We start from the raw sequence: 26,767 nt of genomic DNA on the forward strand, positions 1-26,767 counted from the left end.
GCTCAGGTAATGTACACGTTATGGCTCAGGTATTGCACACGTTATGGCTCAGGTAATGCACACGTTATGGCTCAGGTAATGCACACGTTATGGCTCAGGTAATGCACGCGTTATGGCTCAGGTAATGTACACGTTATGGCTCAGGTAATGTACACGTTATGGCTCAGGTAATGCACACGTTATGGCTCAGGTAATGCACGCGTTATGGCTCAGGTAATGTACGCGTTATGGCTCAGGTAATGTACACGTTATGGCTCAGGTAATGTACACGTTATGGCTCAGGTAATGCACACGTTATGGCTCAGGTAATGTACGCGTTATGGCTCAGGTAATGTACACGTTATGGCTCAGGTAATGTACACGTTATGGCTCAGGTAATGTACAGGTTATGGCTCAGGTAATGTACACGTTATGGCTCAGGTAATGTACACGTTATGGCTCAGGTAATGCACGCGTTATGGCTCAGGTAATGTACACGTTATGGCTCAGGTAATGTACACGTTATGGCTCAGGTAATGTACACGTTATGGCTCAGGTAATGTACACGTTATGGCTCAGGTAATGTACACGTTATGGCTCAGGTAATGTACACGTTATGGCTCAGGTAATGTACACGTTATGGCTCAGGTAATGTACATGTTATGGCTCAGGTAATGTACACGTTATGGCTCAGGTAATGTACACGTTATGGCTCAGGTAATGTACACGTTATGGCTCAGGTAATGTACACGTTATGGCTCAGGTAATGTACATGTTATGGCTCAGGTAATGTACACGTTATGGCTCAGGTAATGTACACGTTATGGCTCAGGTAATGTACACGTTATGGCTCAGGTAATGTACACGTTATGGCTCAGGTAATGTACACGTTATGGCTCAGGTAATGTACGCGTTATGGCTCAGGTAATGTACACGTTATGGCTCAGGTAATGTACGCGTTATGGCTCAGGTAATGTACACATTATGGCTCAGGTAATGTACACGTTATGGCTCAGGTAATGTACACGTTATGGCTCAGGTAATGTACACGTTATGGCTCAGGTAATGTACACGTTATGGCTCAGGTAATGTACACATTAGAGCTCAGGTTACACGAACAGCACAGTATGGCACCTAAAGGGGGCAACATCCAGCGTTATCAAAGAGTAACATGACGCCCATAGAAGGCAGCCGCCAACTATACAACACAAGGTCATGTCCTGCAGCGGCTCTATGGGGGAAGCCCTCTTATATAAGGGATGACCTCTCATATAGGGGATACCCTCTTATATAAGGGATGACCTCTCATATAGGGGATGCCCTCTTATATAAGGGATGACCTCTCATATAGGTGAAGCCCTCTTATTTAGTAGGTACCCTCTTATACAGGGGATGCCCTCTTATTTAGTAGGTACCCTCTCATACAGGGGATGCCCTCTTATTTAGTAGGTACCCTCTCATATAGGGGATGCCCTCTTATTTAGTAGGTACCCTCTCATACAGGGGATGCCCTCTTATTTAGTAGGTACCCTCTTATACAGGGGATGCCCTCTTATTTAGTAGGTGCCCTCTCATACAGGGGATGCCCTCTTATTTAGTAGGTACCCTCTTATACAGGGGATGCCCTCTTATTTAGTAGGTGCCCTCTCATACAGGGGATGCCCTCTTATTTAGTAGGTACCCTCTCATACAGGGGATGCCCTCTTATTTAGTAGGTACCCTCTCATACAGGGGATGCCCTCTTATTTAGTAGGTACCCTCTTATACAGGGGATGCCCTCTTATTTAGTAGGTGCCCTCTCATACAGGGGATGCCCTCTTATTTAGTAGGTACCCTCTCATACAGGGGATGCCCTCTTATTTAGTAGGTACCCTCTCATACAGGGGATGCCCTCTTATTTAGTAGGTACCCTCTCATACAGGGGATGCCCTCTTATTTAGTAGGTACCCTCTCATACAGGGGATGCCCTCTTATTTAGTAGGTACCCTCTCATACAGGGGATGCCCTCTTATTTAGTAGGTACCCTCTTATACAGGGGATGCCCTCTTATTTAGTAGGTGCCCTCTCATACAGGGGATGCCCTCTTATTTAGTAGGTACCCTCTCATACAGGGGATGCCCTCTTATTTAGTAGGTACCCTCTCATATAGGGGATGCCCTCTTATTTAGTAGGTACCCTCTCATACAGGGGATGCCCTCTTATTTAGTAGGTGCCCTCTCATACAGGGGATGCCCTCTTATTTAGTAGGTACCCTCTCATACAAGGGATGCCCTCTTATTTAGTAGGTGCCCTCTCATACAGGGGATGCTCTCTTATTTAGTAGGTACCCTCTCATACAAGGGATGCCCTCTTATTTAGTAGGTACCCTCTTATACAGGGGATGCCCTCTTATTTAGTAGGTACCCTCTTATACAAGGGATGCCCTCTTATTTAGTAGGTACCCTCTCAAACAGGGGATGCCCTCTTATTTAGTAGGTACCCTCTCATACAGGGGATGCCCTCTTATTTAGTAGGTACCCTCTCATACAGGGGATGCCCTCTTATTTAGTAGGTATCCTCTTATACAGGGGATGCCCTCTTATTTAGTAGGTGCCCTCACAAATAGGGGATGCCCTTTTATTTAGTAGGTACCCTCTGATACAGGGGATGCCCTCTTATTTAGTAGGTACCCTCTTATACAGGGGATGCCCTCTTATTTAGTAGGTACCCTCTTATACAGGGGATGCCCTCTTATTTAGTAGGTACCCTCTCATACAGGGGATGCCCTCTTATTTAGTAGGTACCCTCTTATACAGGGGATGCCCTCTTATTTAGTAGGTACCCTCTCATACAGGGGATGCCCTCTTATTTAGTAGGTACCCTCTCATACAAGGGATGCCCTCTTATTTAGTAGGTACCCTCTTATACAGGGGATGCCCTCTTATTTAGTAGGTACCCTCTCATACAGGGGATGCCCTCTTATTTAGTAGGTGCCCTCTCATACAGGGGATGCCCTCTTATTTAGTAGGTACCCTCTCATACTGGGGATGCCCTCTTATTTAGTAGGTACCCTCTCATACAGGGGATGCCCTCTTATTTAGTAGGTACCCTCTTATACAGGGGATGCCCTCTTATTTAGTAGGTACCCTCTCATACAGGGGATGCCCTCTTATTTAGTAGGTACCCTCTCATACAAGGGATGCCCTCTTATTTAGTAGGTGCCCTCTCATATAGGGGATGCCCTCTTATTTAGTAGGTGCCCTCTCATACAGGGGATGCCCTCTTATTTAGTAGGTGCCCTCTCATACAGGGGATGCCCTCTTATTTAGTAGGTACCCTCTCATACAGGGGATGCCCTCTTATTTAGTAGGTGCCCTCTCATACAGGGGATGCCCTCTTATTTAGTAGGTACCCTCTAACACAGGGGATGCCCTCTTATTTAGTAGGTACCCTCTCATATAGGGGATGCCCTCTTATTTAGTAGGTACCCTCTCATACAGGGGATGCCCTCTTATTTAGTAGGTGCCCTCTCATATAGGGGATGCCCTCTTATTTAGTAGGTACCCTCTTATACAGGGGATGCCCTCTTATTTAGTAGGTGCCCTCTCATACAGGGGATGCCCTCTTATTTAGTAGGTACCCTCTTATACAGGGGATGCCCTCTTATTTAGTAGGTGCCCTCTTATACAGGGGATGCCCTCTTATTTAGTAGGTGCCCTCTCATACAGGGGATGCCCTCTTATTTAGTAGGTACCCTCTCATACAGGGGATGCCCTCTTATTTAGTAGGTACCCTCTTATACAGGGGATGCCCTCTTATTTAGTAGGTACCCTCTCATATAGGGGATGCCCTCTTATTTAGTAGGTACCCTCTTATACAGGGGATGCCCTCTTATTTAGTAGGTACCCTCTCATACAGGGGATGCCCTCTTATTTAGTAGGTGCCCTCTCATACAGGGGATGCCCTCTTATTTAGTAGGTACCCTCTCATACAGGGGATGCCCTCTTATTTAGTAGGTATCCTCTTATACAGGGGATGCCCTCTTATTTAGTAGGTACCCTCTCATACAGGGGATGCCCTCTTATTTAGTAGGTATCCTCTTATACAGGGGATGCCCTCTTATTTAGTAGGTGCCCTCACAAATAGGGGATGCCCTTTTATTTAGTAGGTACCCTCTGATACAGGGGATGCCCTCTTATTTAGTAGGTACCCTCTTATACAGGGGATGCCCTCTTATTTAGTAGGTACCCTCTTATACAGGGGATGCCCTCTTATTTAGTAGGTACCCTCTCATACAGGGGATGCCCTCTTATTTAGTAGGTACCCTCTTATACAGGGGATGCCCTCTTATTTAGTAGGTACCCTCTCATACAGGGGATGCCCTCTTATTTAGTAGGTACCCTCTCATACAAGGGATGCCCTCTTATTTAGTAGGTACCCTCTTATACAGGGGATGCCCTCTTATTTAGTAGGTACCCTCTCATACAGGGGATGCCCTCTTATTTAGTAGGTGCCCTCTCATACAGGGGATGCCCTCTTATTTAGTAGGTGCCCTCTCATATAGGGGATGCCCTCTTATTTAGTAGGTGCCCTCTCATACAGGGGATGCCCTCTTATTTAGTAGGTGCCCTCTCATACAGGGGATGCCCTCTTATTTAGTAGGTACCCTCTCATACAGGGGATGCCCTCTTATTTAGTAGGTACCCTCTCATACAGGGGATGCCCTCTTATTTAGTAGGTGCCCTCTCATACAGGGGATGCCCTCTTATTTAGTAGGTACCCTCTCATACAGGGGATGCCCTCTTATTTAGTAGGTACCCTCTCATATAGGGGATGCCCTCTTATTTAGTAGGTACCCTCTCATACAAGGGATGCCCTCTTATTTAGTAGGTGCCCTCTCATATAGGGGATGCCCTCTTATTTAGTAGGTGCCCTCTCATACAGGGGATGCCCTCTTATTTAGTAGGTGCCCTCTCATACAGGGGATGCCCTCTTATTTAGTAGGTACCCTCTCATACAGGGGATGCCCTCTTATTTAGTAGGTACCCTCTCATACAGGGGATGCCCTCTTATTTAGTAGGTGCCCTCTCATACAGGGGATGCCCTCTTATTTAGTAGGTACCCTCTCATACAGGGGATGCCCTCTTATTTAGTAGGTACCCTCTCATATAGGGGATGCCCTCTTATTTAGTAGGTACCCTCTCATACAGGGGATGCCCTCTTATTTAGTAGGTGCCCTCTCATACAGGGGATGCCCTCTTATTTAGTAGGTACCCTCTTATACAGGGGATGCCCTCTTATTTAGTAGGTACCCTCTCATATAGGGGATGCCCTCTTATTTAGTAGGTACCCTCTTATACAGGGGATGCCCTCTTATTTAGTAGGTACCCTCTCATACAGGGGATGCCCTCTTATTTAGTAGGTACCCTCTCATATAGGGGATGCCCTCTTATTTAGTAGGTACCCTCTCATACAGGGGATGCCCTCTTATTTAGTAGGTACCCTCTTATACAGGGGATGCCCTCTTATTTAGTAGGTACCCTCTCATACAGGGGATGCCCTCTTATTTAGTAGGTGCCCTCTCATACAGGGGATGCCCTCTTATTTAGTAGGTACCCTCTCATACAGGGGATGCCCTCTTATTTAGTAGGTACCCTCTTATACAGGGGATTCCCTCTTATTTAGTAGGTGCCCTCTTATACAGGGGATGCCCTCTTATTTAGTAGGTGCCCTCTCATACAGGGGATGCCCTCTTATTTAGTAGGTGCCCTCTCATACAGGGGATGCCCTCTTATTTAGTAGGTACCCTCTTATACAGGGGATTCCCTCTTATTTAGTAGGTGCCCTCTTATACAGGGGATGCCCTCTTATTTAGTAGGTGCTCTCTCATACAGGGGATGCCCTCTTATTTAGTAGGTACCCTCTTATACAGGGGATGCTCTCTTATTTAGTAGGTACCCTCTCATACAGGGGATGCCCTCTTATTTAGTAGGTGCCCTCTCATACAGGGGATGCCCTCTTATTTAGTAGGTACCCTCTCATATAGGGGATGCCCTCTTATTTAGTAGGTGCCCTCTCATATAGGGGATGCCCTCTTATTTAGTAGGTACCCTCTTATACAGGGGATGCCCTCTTATTTAGTAGGTACCCTCTCATACAGGGGATGCCCTCTTATTTAGTAGGTGCCCTCTCATACAGGGGATGCCCTCTTATTTAGTAGGTGCCCTCTCATACAGGGGATGCCCTCTTATTTAGTAGGTACCCTCTTATACAGGGGATGCCCTCTTATTTAGTAGGTGCCCTCACAAATAGGGGATGCCCTCTTATTTAGTAGGTACCCTCTTATACAGGGGATGCCCTCTTATTTAGTAGGTGCCCTCTCATACAGGGGATGCCCTCTTATTTAGTAGGTACCCTCTTATACAGGGGATGCCCTCTTATTTAGTAGGTACCCTCTCATACAGGGGATGCCCTCTTATTTAGTAGGTGCCCTCTCATACAGGGGATGCCCTCTTATTTAGTAGGTACCCTCTTATACAGGGGATGCCCTCTTATTTAGTAGGTACCCTCTTATACAGGGGATGCCCTCTTATTTAGTAGGTATCCTCTCATACAGGGGATGCCCTCTTATTTAGTAGGTACCCTCTCCTACAGGGGATGCCCTCTTATTTAGTAGGTACCCTCTCATACAGGGGATGCCCTCTTATTTAGTAGGTGCCCTCTCATACAGGGGATGCCCTCTTATTTAGTAGGTACCCTCTTATACAGGGGATGCCCTCTTATTTAGTAGGTGCCCTCTTATACAGGGGATGCCCTCTTATTTAGTAGGTATCCTCTCATACAAGGGATGCCCTCTTATTTAGTAGGTACCCTCTTATACAGGGGATGCCCTCTTATTTAGTAGGTACCCTCTTATACAGGGGATGCCCTCTTATTTAGTAGGTGCCCTCTCATACAGGGGATGCCCTCTTATTTAGTAGGTGCCCTCACAAATAGGGGATGCCCTCTTATTTAGTAGGTACCCTCTTATACAGGGGATGCCCTCTTATTTAGTAGGTACCCTCTTATACAGGGGATGCCCTTTTATTTAGTAGGTATCCTCTTATACAGGGGATGCCCTCTTATTTAGTAGGTACCCTCTCATACAGGGGATGCCCTCTTATTTAGTAGGTGCCCTCACAAATAGGGGATGCCCTCTTATTTAGTAGGTACCCTCTTATACAGGGGATGCCCTCTTATTTAGTAGGTACCCTCTTATACAGGGGATGCCCTTTTATTTAGTAGGTATCCTCTTATACAGGGGATGCCCTCTTATTTAGTAGGTGCCCTCTCATACAGGGGATGCCCTCTTATTTAGTAGGTACCCTCTTATACAGGGGATGCCCTCTTATTTAGTAGGTACCCTCTCATACAGGGGATGCCCTCTTATTTAGTAGGTACCCTCTTATACAGGGGATGCCCTCTTATTTAGTAGGTACCCTCTCATACAGGGGATGCCCTCTTATTTAGTAGGTGCCCTCTCATACAGGGGATGCCCTCTTATTTAGTAGGTACCCTCTTATACAGGGGATGCCCTCTTATTTAGTAGGTACCCTCTTATACAGGGGATGCCCTCTTATTTAGTAGGTATCCTCTCATACAGGGGATGCCCTCTTATTTAGTAGGTACCCTCTCATACAGGGGATGCCCTCTTATTTAGTAGGTACCCTCTCATACAGGGGATGCCCTCTTATTTAGTAGGTGCCCTCTCATACAGGGGATGCCCTCTTATTTAGTAGGTACCCTCTTATACAGGGGATGCCCTCTTATTTAGTAGGTGCCCTCTCATACAGGGGATGCCCTCTTATTTAGTAGGTACCCTCTCATACAGGGGATGCCCTCTTATTTAGTAGGTATCCTCTTATACAGGGGATGCCCTCTTATTTAGTAGGTACCCTCTTATACAGGGGATGCCCTCTTATTTAGTAGGTGCCCTCTCATACAGGGGATGCCCTCTTATTTAGTAGGTGCCCTCACAAATAGGGGATGCCCTCTTATTTAGTAGGTACCCTCTTATACAGGGGATGCCCTCTTATTTAGTAGGTACCCTCTTATACAGGGGATGCCCTTTTATTTAGTAGGTATCCTCTTATACAGGGGATGCCCTCTTATTTAGTAGGTACCCTCTCATACAGGGGATGCCCTCTTATTTAGTAGGTGCCCTCACAAATAGGGGATGCCCTCTTATTTAGTAGGTACCCTCTTATACAGGGGATGCCCTCTTATTTAGTAGGTACCCTCTTATACAGGGGATGCCCTTTTATTTAGTAGGTATCCTCTTATACAGGGGATGCCCTCTTATTTAGTAGGTGCCCTCTTATACAGGGGATGCCCTCTTATTTAGTAGGTATCCTCTTATACAGGGGATGCCCTCTTATTTAGTAGGTGCCCTCTCATACAGGGGATGCCCTCTTAATTAGTAGGTACCCTCTTATACAGGGGATTCCCTCTTAATTAGTAGGTACCCTCTTATACAGGGGATGCCCTCTTATTTAGTAGGTGCCCTCTCATACAGGGGATGCCCTCTTATTTAGTAGGTGTCCTCTCATACAGGGGATGCCCTCTTATTTAGTAGGTACCCTCTTATACAGGGGATGCCCTCTTATTTAGTAGGTATCCTCTTATACAGGGGATGCTCTCTTATTTAGTAGGTGCCCTCTCATATAGGGGATGCCCTCTTATTTAGTAGGTACCCTCTTATACAGGGGATGCCCTCTTATTTAGTAGGTACCCTCTTATACAGGGGATGCCCTCTTATTTAGTAGGTGACCTCTCATATAGGGGATGCCCTCTTATTTAGTAGGTGCCCTCTCATACAGGGGATGCCCTCTTATTTAGTAGGTGCCCTCTCATACAGGGGATGCCCTCTTATTTAGTAGGTACCCTCTCATACAGGGGATGCCCTCTTATTTAGTAGGTACCCTCTCATATAGGGGATGCCCTCTTATTTAGTAGGTACCCTCTCATACAGGGGATGCCCTCTTATTTAGTAGGTGCCCTCTCATACAGGGGATGCCCTCTTATTTAGTAGGTACCCTCTCATACAGGGGATGCCCTCTTATTTAGTAGGTACCCTCTTATACAGGGGATGCCCTCTTATTTAGTAGGTACCCTCTCATATAGGGGATGCCCTCTTATTTAGTAGGTACCCTCTTATACAGGGGATGCCCTCTTATTTAGTAGGTACCCTCTCATACAGGGGATGCCCTCTTATTTAGTAGGTACCCTCTCATATAGGGGATGCCCTCTTATTTAGTAGGTACCCTCTTATACAGGGGATGCCCTCTTATTTAGTAGGTACCCTCTTATACAGGGGATGCCCTCTTATTTAGTAGGTACCCTCTCATACAGGGGATGCCCTCTTATTTAGTAGGTGCCCTCTCATACAGGGGATGCCCTCTTAATTAGTAGGTGCCTTCTCATATAGGGGATGCTCTCTTATTTAGTAGGTGCCCTCTCATATAGGGGATGCCCTCTTATTTAGTAGGTACCCTCTCATACAGGGGATGCCCTCTTATTTAGTAGGTATCCTCTTATACAGGGGATGCCCTCTTATTTAGTAGGTACCCTCTTATACAGGGGATGCTCTCTTATTTAGTAGGTGCCCTCTCATACAGGGGATGCCCTCTTATTTAGTAGGTACCCTCTCATACAGGGGATGCCCTCTTATTTAGTAGGTGCCCTCTCATACAGGGGATGCCCTCTTAATTAGTAGGTGCCCTCTCATATAGGGGATGCCCTCTTAATTAGTAGGTGCCCTCTCATATAGGGGATGCTCTCTTATTTAGTAGGTGCCCTCTCATATAGGGGATGCCCTCTTATTTAGTAGGTGCTCTCTCATACAAGGGATGCCCTCGTATTTCATAGGTGCTCTCTTATATATGGGATGCCCTTGGTGGTGGGTGCCAGATGCATTACCTGATCCGGGCCTTTGTCAAACATCTTGCGGGTTCGGGGGAATTGGTGAGAATGTGGAGTATATTGTACCCCTATATTTCCTCCAACATTGGCAGGTCGGGCAGAAGGCAACTCTCTACTGATGGTGGGTTTGGCGACATCGTTGGTGAGACTTGAGCTGCTGGCGCTTGGAGTTGGAGGTGACCCCCTACATAGAGATCAGAAAGGGCACATCATTATTCCTGCCGAACCACAACAAACCTGAACATGAGGACATGGCAGCCATCTTACCCAACTTGGTGGATATGCATCCCTTTATTAGTGGGGCTGGCTGGGGCAGACTGGGTGAGAGAGGCAGCGTCCAAAATGCGCTGGGGGCGAGTGCTCAAGGTGGCCTAAAAAAATAAATAAAAAAACAACAGAAGATGAGCGCCACAAAAACCACAAACGTCTACAAAAAAGCGTAACTAACTGAGCACCAACCAATCGTGGAGCTTGGACACCAACCAACCGACCGTGAAGTCTGGGTACCAACCAACCAACTATAGAGCATGGGTACTGACCAACCAACTATAGAGCATGAGCACCAACCAACCAACAATAGAGCATGGGCACCAACCAACCAACTGAAGAGTCTGAGCACCAACCAACCAACTGCGGAGCCTGAGCACCAACCAACTGTGGAGTCTGAGCACCAACCAACTGTGGGGCCTGGACACCAACGAACCAACTGTGGAGTCTGGACACCAAACAACCAACTGTTGAGCCTGAGCACCAACCATCTGTGGAGCCTGAACACCAACCAACCAACTGTGGATCCTGAACACCAACCAACCAACTGTGGAGCCTGAACACCAACCAACCTTGGAGCCTGGACACCAACCACCCAACTATAGAGCCTGGGCACCAACCAACCAACTGTGGAGCCTGAGCACCAACCAACTGTGGAGCCTGAGCACCAACCAACTGTGGAGCCTGAGCACCAACCAGCCAACTGTGGGGCCTGAGCACCAACTGTGGGGCCTGGACACCAAGGAACCAACTATAGAGCCTGGGCACCAACCAACCAACTGTGGAGCCTGGGCACCAACTATAGAGCTTGGGCACAAACCAACTGTAAAGCCTGGGCACCAATCAACCAACTGTAAAGCTTGGGCACAAACCAACACACTGTGGAGCCTGAGCACCAGCCAACCAACTGTGGGGCCTGGACACTAGCCAACCAACTGTGGAGCCTGGACACCAACCAACCAACTGTGGAGCCTGGACACCAACCAACCAACCAACCAACCAACTGTGGAGCCTGGACACCAACCAACCAACTGTGGAGCCTGGACACCAACCAACTGTGGAGCCTGGACACCAAACAACCAACTGTGGAGCCCGAGCACCAACCAACTGTGGAGCCCGAGCACCAACCAACCAACTGTGGAGTCTGAGCACCAACCACCCAACTATAGAGCCTGGACACCAACCACCCAACCATAGAGCCTGGGCACCAACCAACCAACTGTGGAGCCTGAGCACACACCAACTGTGGAGCCTGAGCACCAACCAACTGTGGAGCCTGAGCACCAACCAGCCAACTGTGGGGCCTGAGCACCAACCAACCAACTGTGGGGCCTGGACACCAACGAACCAACTATAGAGCCTGGGCACCAACCAACCAACTGTGGAGCCTGGGCACCAACTATAGAGCTTGGGCACAAACCAACTGTAAAGCCTGGGCACCAATCAACCAACTGTAAAGCTTGGGCACAAACCAACACACTGTGGAGCCTGAGCACCAGCCAACCAACTGTGGGGCCTGGACACTAGCCAACCAACTGTGGAGCCTGGACACCAAACAACCAACTGTGGAGCCTGAGCACCAACCAACTGTGGAGCCTGAACACCAACCAACCAACTGTGGAGTCTGAGCACCAACCAACCAACTGTGGAGTCTGAGCACCAACCAACTGTGGAGCCTGAGCACCAACCAACCAACTGTGGGGCCTGAGCACTAACCAACCAACTGTGGAGCCTGAGCACCAACCAACCAACCGTGGAGCCTGAGCACCAACCAACCAACTGTGGAGCCCGAGCACCAACGAACTGTGGAGCCTGAACACCAACCAACTGTGGAGCTCGAGCACCAACCAACTGTGGAGCCCGAGCACCAACCAACCAACTGTGGAGTCTGAGCACCAACCAACCAATTGTGGAGTCTGAGCACCAACCAACCGTGGAGCCTGAGCATCAACCAACCAACTGTGGAGCCTGAGCACCAACCAACCAACTGTGGAGCCTGAGCACCAACCAACCAACTGTGGAGCCCGAGCACCAACCAACCAATTGTGGAGTCTGAGCACCAACCAACCAACTGTGGAGCCTGAGCACCAACCAACCAACTGTGGAGCCTGAGCACCAACCAACCAACTGTGGAGCCTGAGCACCAACCAACCAACTGTGGAGCCCGAGCACCAACCAACTGTGGAGCCTGAGAACCAACCAACTGTGGAGCCCGAGCACCAACCAACTGTGGAGCCCGAGCACCAACCAACTGTGAAGCCCGAGCACCAACCAACCAACTGTGGAGCCCGAGCACCAACCCACCAACTATGGAGTCTGAGCACCAATCAACCAACTGTAAAGCTTGGGCACAAACCAACACACTGTGGAGCCTGAGCACCAGCCAACCAACTGTGGGGCCTGGACACTAGCCAACCAACTGTGGAGCCTGGACACCAAACAACCAACTGTGGAGCCTGAGCACCAACCAACTGTGGAGCCTGAGCACCAACCAACTGTGGAGCCTGAGCACCAACCAACCAACTGTGGAGCCTGAGCACCAACCAACCAACTGTGGAGCCCGAGCACCAACCAACTGTGGAGCCTGAGAACCAACCAACTGTGGAGCCCGAGCACCAACCAACTGTGGAGCCCGAGCACCAACCAACTGTGAAGCCCGAGCACCAACCAACCAACTGTGGAGCCCGAGCACCAACCCACCAACTATGGAGTCTGAGCACCAATCAACCAACTGTAAAGCTTGGGCACAAACCAACACACTGTGGAGCCTGAGCACCAGCCAACCAACTGTGGGGCCTGGACACTAGCCAACCAACTGTGGAGCCTGGACACCAAACAACCAACTGTGGAGCCTGAGCACCAACCAACTGTGGAGCCTGAACACCAACCAACCAACTGTGGAGTCTGAGCACCAACCAACCAACTGTGGAGTCTGAGCACCAACCAACTGTGGAGCCTGAGCACCAACCAACCAACTGTGGGGCCTGAGCACTAACCAACCAACTGTGGAGCCTGAGCACCAACCAACCAACCGTGGAGCCTGAGCACCAACCAACCAACTGTGGAGCCCGAGCACCAACGAACTGTGGAGCCTGAACACCAACCAACTGTGGAGCTCGAGCACCAACCAACTGTGGAGCCCGAGCACCAACTAACCAACTGTGGAGTCTGAGCACCAACCAACCAATTGTGGAGTCTGAGCACCAACCAACCGTGGAGCCTGAGCATCAACCAACCAACTGTGGAGCCTGAGCACCAACCAACCAACTGTGGAGCCTGAGCACCAACCAACCAACTGTGGAGCCCGAGCACCAACCAACCAATTGTGGAGTCTGAGCACCAATTAGCCAACTGTGGAGCCTGAGCACCAACCAACCAACTGTGGAGCCTGAGCACCAACCAACCAACTGTGGAGCCTGAGCACCAACCAACCAACTGTGGAGCCCGAGCACCAACCAACTGTGGAGCCTGAGCACCAACCAACTGTGGAGCCCGAGCACCAACCAACTGTGGAGCCCGAGCACCAACCAACTGTGAAGCCCGAGCACCAACCAACCAACTGTGGAGCCCGAGCACCAACCCACCAACTATGGAGTCTGAGCACCAATCAACCAACTGTGGAGTCTGAGCTCCAACCAACCGTGAAGTCTGGGCACCAACCAACCAACCAACCGTGGAGCTTGAGCACCAACCAACCAACTGTAGAGCCTGGGCACCAACCAACCAACTGTGGGGCCTGAGCACCAACCAACCAACTGTGGGGCCTGAGCACCAACCAGCCAACTGTGTGGCCTGAGCACCAACCAACTGTGGAGCCTGAGCACCAACCAACCAACCAACTGGGGAGCCTGAGCACCAACCAACCAACTGGGGAGACTGAGCACCAACCAACCAACTGGGGAGCCTGAGCACCAACCAACCAACTGGGGAGCCTGAGCACCAACCAACCAATTGAAGAGCCTGAGCATCCACCAACCAACTGTGGAGCCTGAGAACCAACCAGCTGTAGAGCCCGAACAGCCACTAAACAAACATGGAGCCCGACCACCAACGGCCCATGGGAAAAGGAGAGGATTTTATCTTACACTAGTCATCATACGCAGTGCGGGCACTATGGGCTAGGGATCGACCGATTATCGGTTTGGCCGATATTATCGGCCGATAATCACGATTTTGGGCATTATTGGTATTGGCAATTACCTTGCCGATGAGCCGATAATGCCCCGCCCCCGGACCCCCCCCCCCCCCGACCCGACGCACCGCCCAACCCCCCCCCTCCCGACCCGCCGCACCCTCCACCGCACCGCCCAGGCCCCATTGCCTCCCCCATCCCCGGTTTTGATAATTACCTGTTCCCGGGGTCCACGCTACTTCTGGCTCCTGCTGCGTCCTGCGTTACGCTGTGCGCAATGACGAGTGACGTACGCGATGTGATGTCACCGTCAGTGCGCACAGTGACAGCTATGGAGGACGCCACCGGAGCCAGATGTAGAGTGGACCCCGGGTCAGGTAATTATAAAACCGGGGATGGGGGGAGGCAATGGCGCCGGGGCGGTGCGGTAGGGGGTGCGACTCGGTGCGGCGGGTCGGGGGGGGCGATCGCGGTGCGGCGGGTCGGGGGGGGCGGAGCGGCGGGTCGGGGGAGCAGTGGTGGTGATAGGACTCAGGACCCCAGGACAGGCAGGAGGAGAGAAGCGGGTGGTGGCGGCGGTGGCCTATGCCACCACAAAAGCCACTGCAGTGCATTGATTTAAAGCGCCCGCTTTAAATCCATGATCTGCAGCGGTGTTGCGGGGGGATAAATAGCCGATAATTTATACCGGAATATCGGTATAAGTCATCGGCTATCGGCCCTAACCTCTACAGATTATCGGTATCGTTTTGGCCCTAAAAAAAACGATATCGGTCGATCCCTACTATGGGCGCTCACATACATTTATCACAGAGATCTGCACCCCAATTTATTATAATATTTTATATTGACCTTGTAAAATCGCCCATTCTGATGGCACCTGACATTGTGGCGCTGTGTGGGTGAGTATATGGACGGCACCATAATAACATAGTTCATGAGGTTGAAAAAAGACCAGAGCCCATCAAGTTCAACTTATATCCCTACTGAGTCCCATAGAGCAGGCACTGTGACAACTGGCAGCAGGTACCAAGGCTGGCAGTGTACGGGCACATTGTGACTGGCCCTATAGGGGGTAGGGCACTGCAATACGCTGTATACAATGTGTAATGCACCACAGGGCGGCTTTTATCGCAGCAATGGATGCGGCCTTCGCTTTCATTACTCAGCGTGAACAGCACAAGCTTGGGGGGGGGGGGGGTTAATAAAGGGGGAGCTCACAGCCAATAGGAAGCCAGCCCTGACTAACTCTTTCATTACCAACCACCAGTCACCCCACACTGTGTAGTAAAATTCCCATAATTATAACATGGAAAGGGGAGCGGAATACTGAGACAGATCCTGGTAATTCAGGGGTTAAACCAGGCGAATCCCTTAATGCAGGGAGAGTCTGCTGCAGAGGACACGTGGGCAGAGGAAGCCCAGGAATCCCCCCCAGGATTCACTCTGCTCCACTGAATATCAATGGGGGTCCCCGGAGACCGGCTCTGCACCACTACGCACCGTGTACAGGCTGCAGCCGCCGCACACCACAGAACAACGGGAATCCTTGTCAGCTGCCCCCACAGCTCTAATAAGAAGGGGGGCCCAGCTTCAGCCAGCACCGCATGGTAAGACATCCCAGAGAAGGTCCAGGATCGGCAGCCATCACTCTCTGGTGATCCTTCCATCATGACTGAGCCCCATTATAACCAAGGGCCCCGATGTCCATAGAGATGACTACAGAACAATGTCAGCACAAGGGGGTCTCATCTACACTCCCACCACCCGCCCTGGTGCCCACATGACTGGTCGGGAGATATCAATGGTTTCCTATGTGGTGGAGCAGAGGTCACCCAGGGTTGGAAAGCTGAAGGTCAATAAGAGATAAAAGAAGCCAATCTACAAAACCACATGACACAAATATTCTTTATGTTAAAGAAGCACTCCGGGAGAGGTCATGTTGTTTCTGTAATGCTGCCTATTATCAGATAATGAAGTGCCTCGTGTATACCTTTTGGCTAAGATGTGTCACTTTTTGCGTGTTGTGTCCACAGGATTTGTCAGGACGCGGTAGCCCTTCTGGGTGTCCCTCCTGGCGGTCTAGGGGAGGTGTGTGTGGCCATTAGGTTCCGCACCTCCCTGCAAACACCCCGGGGTCTCCTGCTTTGGCAGGGTACCTACTGTTATCGGCTCTGCAGGCAGATACCTTGGCTAATGCCAAGGGGGATCCCGGGAGCATTTGTGGTCCCTTAGTAGCTTCAGCAAAAAGGGACATCGAACCTGGAACCTCGCAGGTACCTTTTGGCCCGGAGATTAAGGGTATGTTTGTTTGGGGCCCTCTCCTATCGGAGAAGGGCTTGCGATAGACCGCATCCTCTGTGCATGTTTTTTTTTAGTGTAATACGTTTGCACTTTTTCTTGCACTTTGGGTGATTCGAGAGCACGTTCCTCGGCTCTTAAAAAAAACAAAAAACCCTTTTGGTTAAGATCAAGTGTGGTATCTGTTCTTATCAGTTTCATGCCGGTGGAGAAGTCACGCCGGTTTTGGGCTGGTGGGGAAGGGTGCTGCATGGAGGGGGCAGGTGTACCGGGGTATTCCGGGGCTGGTTCTGAGGAATCAGCTCGACGGCTGCCCTGATGTGACCTGTTTCCTCCGGGTCTCGCCATGAGGTTGGGGGGTGTAGAGCAGAGGTACTTTAGTGCCTCGGGGAGTGGTGACCCTGAGGTGCCAAATCTCACTGGGTGTTATAGCTCACTGAGTGAACGCACTGCACCATATACTCTTCGCCTTTGGCACTCATCCTTGGTATTCCGGCCTTCTGGCTAGGATCAGGGAAATTTTTATAGATCCGGCCGGATGACCGGGCAGTATATCTGCACTCATTCACTTATTTATTAGTTTTGTATGCCACTTTGCGTGTTTTGTTTGTACACAGGATTGGCAGGATGCGGTGCCCTTCTGGGTATCCCTCCTGGCGGTCTAGGGGAGGTGTGTGTGGCCATTCGGTTCCTCACCTCCCTCCAACTCATGGGCATCTTGACTTCGGTCAAGATGACATCAGTATACGGCTCCTCGGCTGATACCTTGGTTAACGCCTTGGTTGAAACCGGGTGCATTTGTGGCCCCTTAGTAGCTTCGGCGAAAAGGGGCATCGAACCTGGATCCTTGCAGGTGCCTTTTGGCCCAGAGGTGAAGGGTAGGTTTGTTGGGGGGCCTCTCTCCTATCGGAGAAGGGCTTAGCGATAGACCGCATCCTTTGTGCACGTTTTTTAGTGTGACACGTTTGCACTTTTTCTTGCACTTTGGGTGATCCAAAGTGGGGAGTGGTGACCCTGAAGTGCCGAAACTCACTGGGAGTGTAGACTCACTGAGTTGAAGCACGGGCACCATGAACTCTTCACCTTGTGGCACTCACCTCTTGATTCCCGGCCTTCTGGCTAGGATCAGAGGAATTTTTTATAGATCCGGCCGGATGTCCAGGCAGTATATCTGCGCACATTCACTTATTTCTTTATTTTTGACACTGTGTCACTTTTTGCGTGTTGTGTTCACAGGATTGTTAGGATGCGGTAGCCCTTCTGGGTGTCCCTCCTGGCGGTCTAGGGGAGGTGTGTGTGGCCATTAGGTTCCGCACCTCCCTGCAAAAACCCGGGGTACTCCTCCATGGGTAGGGTACTGGCCCTTATTGGCTCTGCAGGCAGATACCTTGGCTAAAGCCAAGGGGGATGCCGGGAGCATTTGTGGTCCCTTAGTAGCTTCGGCGTAAAGGGACATTGAACCTGGTACCTTCTGGTCTGGAGGCGAAGGGTAAGGTTTGCTGGGGGGACTTTCTCCTGTCAGAGAAGGGCTTGTGATAGACCGCATCCTTTGTGCACGTTTTTTAGTGTAACACGTTTGCACTTTTTCTTGCACTTTGGGTGATTGAGAGCACGGTCCTCGGCTCTTGTGATAGATCAGTGACCTAGATCTCTCCTATAACTCATATTATATATAGTCTCAGTGTATCCTATGTGATACAGCTTCATCCTGTCTCCATGTGATCAGTGACATAGTTCTTCTCTCCTATATATCACACTATAGTCTCAGTATATCCTACGTGATGCAGCTTCATCCTGTCTCCATGTGATCAGTGACATAGTTCTTCTCTCCTATATATCACACTATAGTCTCAGTATATCCTATGTGATGCAGCTTCATTCTGTTTCCCTGTGATAGATCAGTGACATAGATCTTCTCTCCTATATATCACACTATAGTCTCAGTGTATCCTATGTGATGCAGCTTCATCCTGTCTCCTTGTGATCAGTGACATAGATCTTCTCTCCTATATATCACACTATAGTCTCAGTATATCCTACGTGATGCAGCTTCATCCTGTCTCCTTGTGATCAGTGACATAGATCTTCTCTCCTATATATCACACTATAGTCTCAGTATATCCTACGTGATGCAGCTTTATCCTGTCTCCATGTGATCAGTGACATAGATCTTCTCTCCTATATATCACACTATAGTCTCAGTATATCCTACGTGATGCAGCTTCATCCTGTCTCCATGTGATCAGTGACATAGTTCTTCTCTCCTATATATCACACTATAGTCTCAGTATATCCTACGTGATGCAGCTTTATCCTGTCTCCATGTGATCAGTGACATAGATCTTCTCTCCTATATATCACACTATAGTCTCAGTATATCCTACGTGATGCAGCTTCATCCTGTCTCCATGTGATCAGTGACATAGTTCTTCTCTCCTATATATCACACTATAGTCTCAGTATATCCTATGTGATGCAGCTTCATTCTGTTTCCCTGTGATAGATCAGTGACATAGATCTTCTCTCCTATATATCACACTATAGTCTCAGTGTATCCTATGTGATGCAGCTTCATCCTGTCTCCTTGTGATCAGTGACATAGATCTTCTCTCCTATATATCACACTATAGTCTCAGTATATCCTATGTGATGCAGCTTTATCCTGTCTCCTTGTGATCAGTGACATAGATCTTCTCTCCTATATATCACACTATAGTCTCAGTGTATCCTATGTGATGCAGCTTCATCCTGTCTCCTTGTGATCAGTGACATAGATCTTCTCTCCTATATATCACACTATAGTCTCAGTATATCCTACGTGATGCAGCTTTATCCTGTCTCCATGTGATCAGTGACATAGATCTTCTCTCCTATATATCACACTATAGTCTCAGTATATCCTACGTGATGCAGCTTCATCCTGTCTCCATGTGATCAGTGACATAGTTCTTCTCTCCTATATATCACACTATAGTCTCAGTATATCCTACGTGATGCAGCTTTATCCTGTCTCCATGTGATCAGTGACATAGATCTTCTCTCCTATATATCACACTATAGTCTCAGTATATCCTACGTGATGCAGCTTCATCCTGTCTCCATGTGATCAGTGACATAGTTCTTCTCTCCTATATATCACACTATAGTCTCAGTATATCCTATGTGATGCAGCTTCATTCTGTTTCCCTGTGATAGATCAGTGACATAGATCTTCTCTCCTATATATCACACTATAGTCTCAGTGTATCCTATGTGATGCAGCTTCATCCTGTCTCCTTGTGATCAGTGACATAGATCTTCTCTCCTATATATCACACTATAGTCTCAGTATATCCTATGTGATGCAGCTTTATCCTGTCTCCTTGTGATCAGTGACATAGATCTTCTATCCTATATATCACACTATAGTCTCAGTGTATCCTACGTGATGCAGCTTTATCCTGTCTCCTTGTGATCAGTGACATAGTTCTTCTCTCCTATATATCACACTATAGTCTCAGTATATCCTACGTGATGCAGCTTTATCCTGTTCCTTGTGATCAGTGACATAGATCTTCTCTCCTATAACTCATATTATATATAGTCTCAGTGTATCCTATGTGATGCAGCTTCATCCTTTTCCCTGTGATAGATCAGTGACATAGATCTTCTCTCCTATATATCACACTATAGTCTCAGTATATCCTATGTGATACAGCTTCATCCTGTCTCCTTGTGATCAGTGACATAGATCTTCTCTCCTATATATCACACTATAGTCTCAGTGTATCCTACGTGATGCAGCTTTATCCTGTCTCCTTGTGATCAGTGACATAGTTCTTCTCTCCTATATATCACACTATAGTCTCAGTATATCCTACGTGATGCAGCTTTATCCTGTCTCCTTGTGATCAGTGACATAGTTCTTCTCTCCTATATATCACACTATAGTCTCAGTGTATCCTACGTGATGCAGCTTTATCCTGTTCCTTGTGATCAGTGACATAGATCTTCTCTCCTATAACTCATATTATATATAGTCTCAGCGTATCCTATGTGATGCAGCTTCATCCTGTCTCCATGTGATCAGTGACATAGTTCTTCTCTCCTATATATCACACTATAGTCTCAGTATATCCTATGTGATGCAGCTTTATCCTGTCTCCTTGTGATCAGTGACATAGATCTTCTCTCCTATAACTCATATTATATATAGTCTCAGTGTATCCTATGTGATGCAGCTTCATCCTGTTTCCTTGTGATAGATCAGTGACACAGATCTTCTCTCCTATATATCACACTATAGTCTCAGTGTATCCTATGTGATGCAGCTTCATCCTGTCTCCTTGTGATAGATCATTGACATAGATCTCTCCTATAACTTACATTATATATAGTCTCAGTGTATCCTATGTGATGCAGCTTTATCCTGTTTCCCTGTGATAGATCAGGGACATAGATCTTCTATCCTATATATCACACTATAGTCTCAGTGTATCCTATATGATGCAGCTTCATCCTGTTTCCTTGTGATAGATCAGTGACATAGATCTTCTCTCCTATATATCACACTATAGTCTCAGTGTATCCTATGTGATGCAGCTTCATCCTGTCTCCTTGTGATAGATCAGTGACATAGATCTCTCCTATAACTTACATTATATATAGTCTCAGTGTATCCTATGTGATTCAGCTTCATCCTTTTCCCTGTGATAGATCAGTGACATAGATCTTCTCTCCTATATATCACACTATAGTCTCAGTGTATCCTATGTGATGCAGCTTCATCCTGTTTCCTTGTGATAGATCAGTGACATAAATCTTCTCTCCTATAACTCACACTATAGTCTCAGTGTATCCTATGTAATGCATCTTCATCCTGTCTCCCTGTGTTAGATCAGTGACATAGATCTTCTCTCCTATATATCACACTATAGTCTCAGTGTATCCTATGTGATGCAGCTTCATTCTGTTTCCCTGTGATAGATCAGTGACATAGATCTTCTCTCCTATATATCACACTATAGTCTCAGTGTATCCTATGTGATGCAGCTTTATCCTGTCTCCTTGTGATCAGTGACATAGATCTTCTCTCCTATATATCACACTATAGTCTCAGTGTATCCTATGTGATGCAGCTTCATCCTGTCTCCTTGTGATAGATCAGTGACATAGATCTTCTCTCCTATATATCACACTATAGTCTCAGTGTATCCTATATGATGCAGCTTCATCCTGTTTCCTTGTGATAGATCAGTGACATAGATCTTCTCTCCTATATATCACACTATAGTCTCAGTGTATCCTATGTGATGCAGCTTTATCCTGTCTCCTTGTGATCAGTGACATAGATCTTCTCTACTATATATCACACTATAGTATCAGTGTATCCTATGTGATGCAGCTTCATCCTGTTTCCTTGTGATAGATCAGTGACATAAATCTTCTCTCCTATAACTCACACTATAGTCTCAGTGTATCCTATGTGATTTAGCTTCATCCTTTTCCCTGTGATAGATCAGTGACATAGATCTTCTCTCCTATATATCACACTATAGTCTCAGTGTATCCTATGTGATGCAGCTTCATCCTTTTCCCTGTGATAGATCAGTGACATAGATCTTCTCTCCTATATATCACACTATAGTCTCAGTGTATCCTATGTGATGCAGCTTCATCCTTTTCCCTGTGATAGATCAGTGACATAGATCTTCTCTCCTATATATCACACTATAGTCTCAGTGTATCCTATGTGATGCAGCTTCATCCTGTCTCCTTGTGATAGATCAGATAGTTTTCAAAAGCAGGAGAACAGTGTCAGGCTACATATCATAGGAGGCACTAGAGGATCTGTGTGATCAGGGGAGGTGTATAACTCTGCAACATCATTATATCTTCAGCAACATATTTGCATGGAGTACATGCAGAACAAAAAGGGCGGGGCTTGGTGGGGAGGGATCCGACAGGTGATGATCTCATTTTGTAGTTCATCTAACCCAGGAGCATGGCATTTGCTGGTGGTCACATGATCCAGCTGCATTAATGTATTGGACTGATAGAACGGAGTTGGGATGAAACAGATGACACTGCAGGAATAGTTGGGTTCATTTGGGCAAAAAAATATGGGCAAAAAAAAAAAAGGTTCTTCACTGTAGGCCGCCATACAGTGGCAATACAAACACACACATATTATATATATATATATATATATATATATATATATATATATACTTGATGCAAACCATTACCTTGTATGCTATACTGTTCAGCACCTTCATGGCCAGGTCTGAAGCTTCAGGGTACGGGTCAGCAGCCAGGTGAAGAAGAACCCTCCAGATCTGGGTATAAACACTATTGAAGGAGACTCCTGCAGGGAAAGTGAGAACGCACAGTGAGGAGGCACCACGTCTTCATTATAATAAGGGAGTCAACATATTCTGACAAGCGATGGCCACATGACCGGGATAGGTGAAAACCCCTTTCTATATAAGTCACCTTGAGACCCTCTGACTTTCCATAGGTGGCGGGCGGACTAAGCATGCTGAACTTTAAACCCCATTAAAGTGTAACCCCACTCATAAGGGAGGCCGCCTGCGCTGCCCATCAGACGCCGACGCTAAAAGCACATAGAAACAGTATATACTAACAATAATTTACCAGTATATAGAAATACTCATTCAATGCTACAATGTGACCACCTGCTTTGCCTACAGCTCTCCTACAGGTGAAATAAGGAATTACAGTCTGTCATTAGTGAACAGCTTGATGAGTAATAAATGGTGCCCTTACATCGTATACTATCTAAGACAGTGTTTACCAACCAGGGTATCTCCAGCTGTTGCAAAAGTGCAATTCCCAGCTTGCACAGACAAAGGCCTGTCTGCCTCCTCCAGAAGATCCACACTGTCCATGTAAATCCTGACATTTTCCCAGGGGAGTGGGGGAGCGCCACTCCTGACATTCTCCCTGTGTAGTGAGCGCGCCTCTCCTGACATTCTCCCCGTGTAGTGAGCGCGCCTCTCCTGACGTTCTCCCCGTGTAGGGAGCGCACCTCTCCTGATGTTCTCCCTAGGGGGTGGGGGCGCACCTCTCCTGATGTTCTCCCTAGGGGGTGGGGGCGCACCTCTCCTGATGTTCTCCCTTTGGAGTGGGCGAGCGCCTCTCCTGATGTTCTCCCTATGGAGTGGGCGCACGCCTCTCCTGATGTTCTCCCTATGGAGTGGGGACGCACCTCTTCTAATGTTCTCCCTATGGAGTGGGCGCACGCCTCTCCTGATGTTCTCCCTATGGAGTGGGGGCGCACCTCTCCTGAAGTTCTCCCTATGGAGTGGGCGCGCCTTTCATGACGTTCTCCCCGTGTAGTGGGCGCGCACATCTCCTGATGTTCTCCCCGTGTAGTGGGCACGCGCCTCTCCTGACGTTCTCCCCGTGTAGTGGGCGCGCACATCTCCTGAAGTTCTCCCCGTAAAGTGGGGGCGCACCTCTCCTGAAGTTCTCCCTATGGAGTGGGCGCGCCTTTCATGACGTTCTCCCCGTGTAGTGGGCGCGCACATCTCCTGATGTTCTCCCCGTGTAGTGGGCACGCGCCTCTCCTGATGTTCTCCCCGTGTAGTGGGCACGCGCCTCTCCTGACGTTCTCCCTGTGTAGTGGGCGAGCACCTCTCCTGACGTTCTCCCCGTGTAGTGGGCGCGCACATCTCCTGACGTTCTCCCCATGTAGTGGGCAAGCACATCTCCTGACGTTCTCCCCGTAGAGTGGGCAAGCACATCTCCTGGCGTTCTCCCCATGTAGTGGGCGCGCACATCTCCTGACATTCTCCCCATTTAGTGGGAGAGCACATCTCCTGAAGTTCTCCCCATGTAGTGGGCGAGCACATCTCCTGAGGTTCTCCCCCTGTAGTGGGCAAGCACATCTCCTGAGGTTCTCCCCCTGTAGTGGGCGAGCACATCTCCTGAGGTTCTCCCCCTGTAGTGGGCGAGCACATCTCCTGAGGTTCTCCCCGTGTAGTAGACAAGCACATCTCCTGACGTTCTCCCCGTGTAGTGGGCGCACACATCTCCTGACGTTCTCCCCGTGTAGTGGGCGAGCACATCTCCTGGCGTTCTCCCCATGTAGTGGGAGAGCACATCTCCTGATGTTCTCCCTGTGTAGTGGGCGAGCACATCTTCTGACGTTCTCCCCATGTAGTGGGCGAGCACATCTCCTGATGTTCTCCCCGTGTAGTGGGCACACGCCTCTCCTGACGTTCTCCCCGTGTAGTGGCCATGCGCCTCTCCTGACGTTCTCCCCGTGTAGTGGGCACGCGCCTCTCCTGACGTTCTCCCCGTGTAGTGGGCGAGCACATCTCCTGATGTTCTCCCCGTGTAGTGGGCGAGCACATCTCTTGATGTTCTCCCCGTGTAGTGGGCGAGCACATCTCCTGATGTTCTCCCTGTGTAGTGGGAGAGAACATCTCCTGATGTTCTCCCTGTGTAGTGGACACGCGCCTCTCCTGACGTTCTCCCCGTGTAGTGGGCGAGCACATCTCCTGACGTTCTCCCCGTGTAGTGGGCACGCGCCTCTCCTGACGTTCTCCCCGTAGAGTGGGCGAGCACATCTCCTGGCGTTCTCCCCATGTAGTGGGCGCGCACATCTCCTGACATTCTCCCCATTTAGTGGGAGAGCACATCTCCTGAAGTTCTCCCCATGTAGTGGGCGAGCACATCTCCTGAGGTTCTCCCCCTGTAGTGGGCAAGCACATCTCCTGAGGTTCTCCCCCTGTAGTGGGCGAGCACATCTCCTGAGGTTCTCCCCCTGTAGTGGGCGAGCACATCTCCTGAGGTTCTCCCCGTGTAGTGGACAAGCACATCTCCTGACGTTCTCCCCGTGTAGTGGGCGCACACATCTCCTGACGTTCTCCCCGTGTAGTGGGCGAACACATCTCCTGACGTTCTCCCCGTGTAGTGGGCGAGCACATCTCCTGACGTTCTCCCCGTGTAGTGGGCGAGCACATCTCCTGGCGTTCTCCCCATGTAGTGGGAGAGCACATCTCCTGATGTTCTCCCCGTGTAGTGGGCGAGCACATCTTCTGACGTTCTCCCCATGTAGTGGGCGAGCACATCTCCTGATGTTCTCCCCGTGTAGTGGACACACGCCTCTCCTGACGTTCTCCCCGTGTAGTGGCCATGCGCCTCTCCTGACGTTCTCCCCGTGTAGTGGGCACGCGCCTCTCCTGACGTTCTCCCCGTGTAGTGGGCGAGCACATCTCCTGATGTTCTCCCTGTGTAGTGGACACGCGCCTCTCCTGACGTTCTCCCCGTGTAGTGGGCGAGCACATCTCCTGATGTTCTCCCCGTGTAGTGGGCGAGCACATCTCCTGATGTTCTCCCCGTGTAGTGGGAGAGAACATCTCCTGATGTTCTCCCTGTGTAGTGGGCACGCGCCTCTCCTGACGTTCTCCCCGTGTAGTGGGCGAGCACATCTCCTGACGTTCTCCCCGTGTAGTGGGCACGCGCCTCTCCTGATGTTCTCCCCGTGTAGTGGGCGCGCACATCTCCTGACGTTCTCCCCGTGTAGTGGGCGAGCACATCTTCTGATGTTCTCCCCATGTAGTGGGCGCGCACATCTCCTGACGTTCTCCCCATGTAGTGGGCGAGCACATCTCCTGATGTTCTCCCCATGTAGTGGGCACACGCCTCTCCTGACGTTCTCCCCGTGTCGTGGGCACGCGCCTCTTCCCTTTGATGGAGACATTTCCCCTGAATCTATGAGATCGGAGGCCGCGATTAATTATGACTGAGAACCCTAAGGACTCCGAGACTGACGGCAGAATCAAAACCAATGGTGGGGGAGGGGGAGATGATGAGAGGCAACAACCCAACAATCTAATGATGGAGAGGGAGGGGAGGAGGCTGTGATTGTGACAGAAGATGTGAGAGCGCACGGATCAAACACTGGGGAGCAACATCATGAAGGGAAGGAAGAGCACAGGAAGACTTCTACCTAAGAACAAGTGTCAGGGGGGATGCATAAAGGGAAGGTATTGGTGGGGGCCGCATAAGGGGCAGGTATTGGGGGGGCGGCATAGGGAGTGGGGGCACCATAAGGGGCCGGTATGGAGGGGGCACCATAAGGGGCCGGTATGGAGGGGGCACCATAAGGGGCCGGTATGGAGGGGGCACCATAAGGGG

The 26,767-nt window shown here is 49.3% G+C and overlaps 1 protein-coding gene across 1 annotated transcript in view; it reads right to left on the minus strand.

The window, feature by feature from the left end:
• Positions 1 to 1,083: 1,083 nt before the first annotated feature.
• Positions 1,084 to 26,767, minus strand: part of LOC130296899 (regulatory-associated protein of mTOR-like) — a 46,693-nt gene continuing 21,009 nt past the window's right edge. The window contains exons 7-10 of the mRNA XM_056548943.1: positions 22,846 to 22,964; positions 10,186 to 10,289; positions 9,916 to 10,102; positions 1,084 to 1,113 (exon numbers count right to left, since the gene is read on the minus strand). Coding sequence (XP_056404918.1) covers positions 1,084 to 1,113; positions 9,916 to 10,102; positions 10,186 to 10,289; positions 22,846 to 22,964 — 440 coding nt within the window. The remainder of the gene's footprint in view (positions 1,114 to 9,915; positions 10,103 to 10,185; positions 10,290 to 22,845; positions 22,965 to 26,767) is intronic.

Source organism: Hyla sarda, chromosome 12 (genome assembly GCF_029499605.1).
Source record: "Hyla sarda isolate aHylSar1 chromosome 12, aHylSar1.hap1, whole genome shotgun sequence".
In the NCBI taxonomy this organism is placed as follows: Eukaryota; Metazoa; Chordata; class Amphibia; order Anura; family Hylidae; genus Hyla; species Hyla sarda.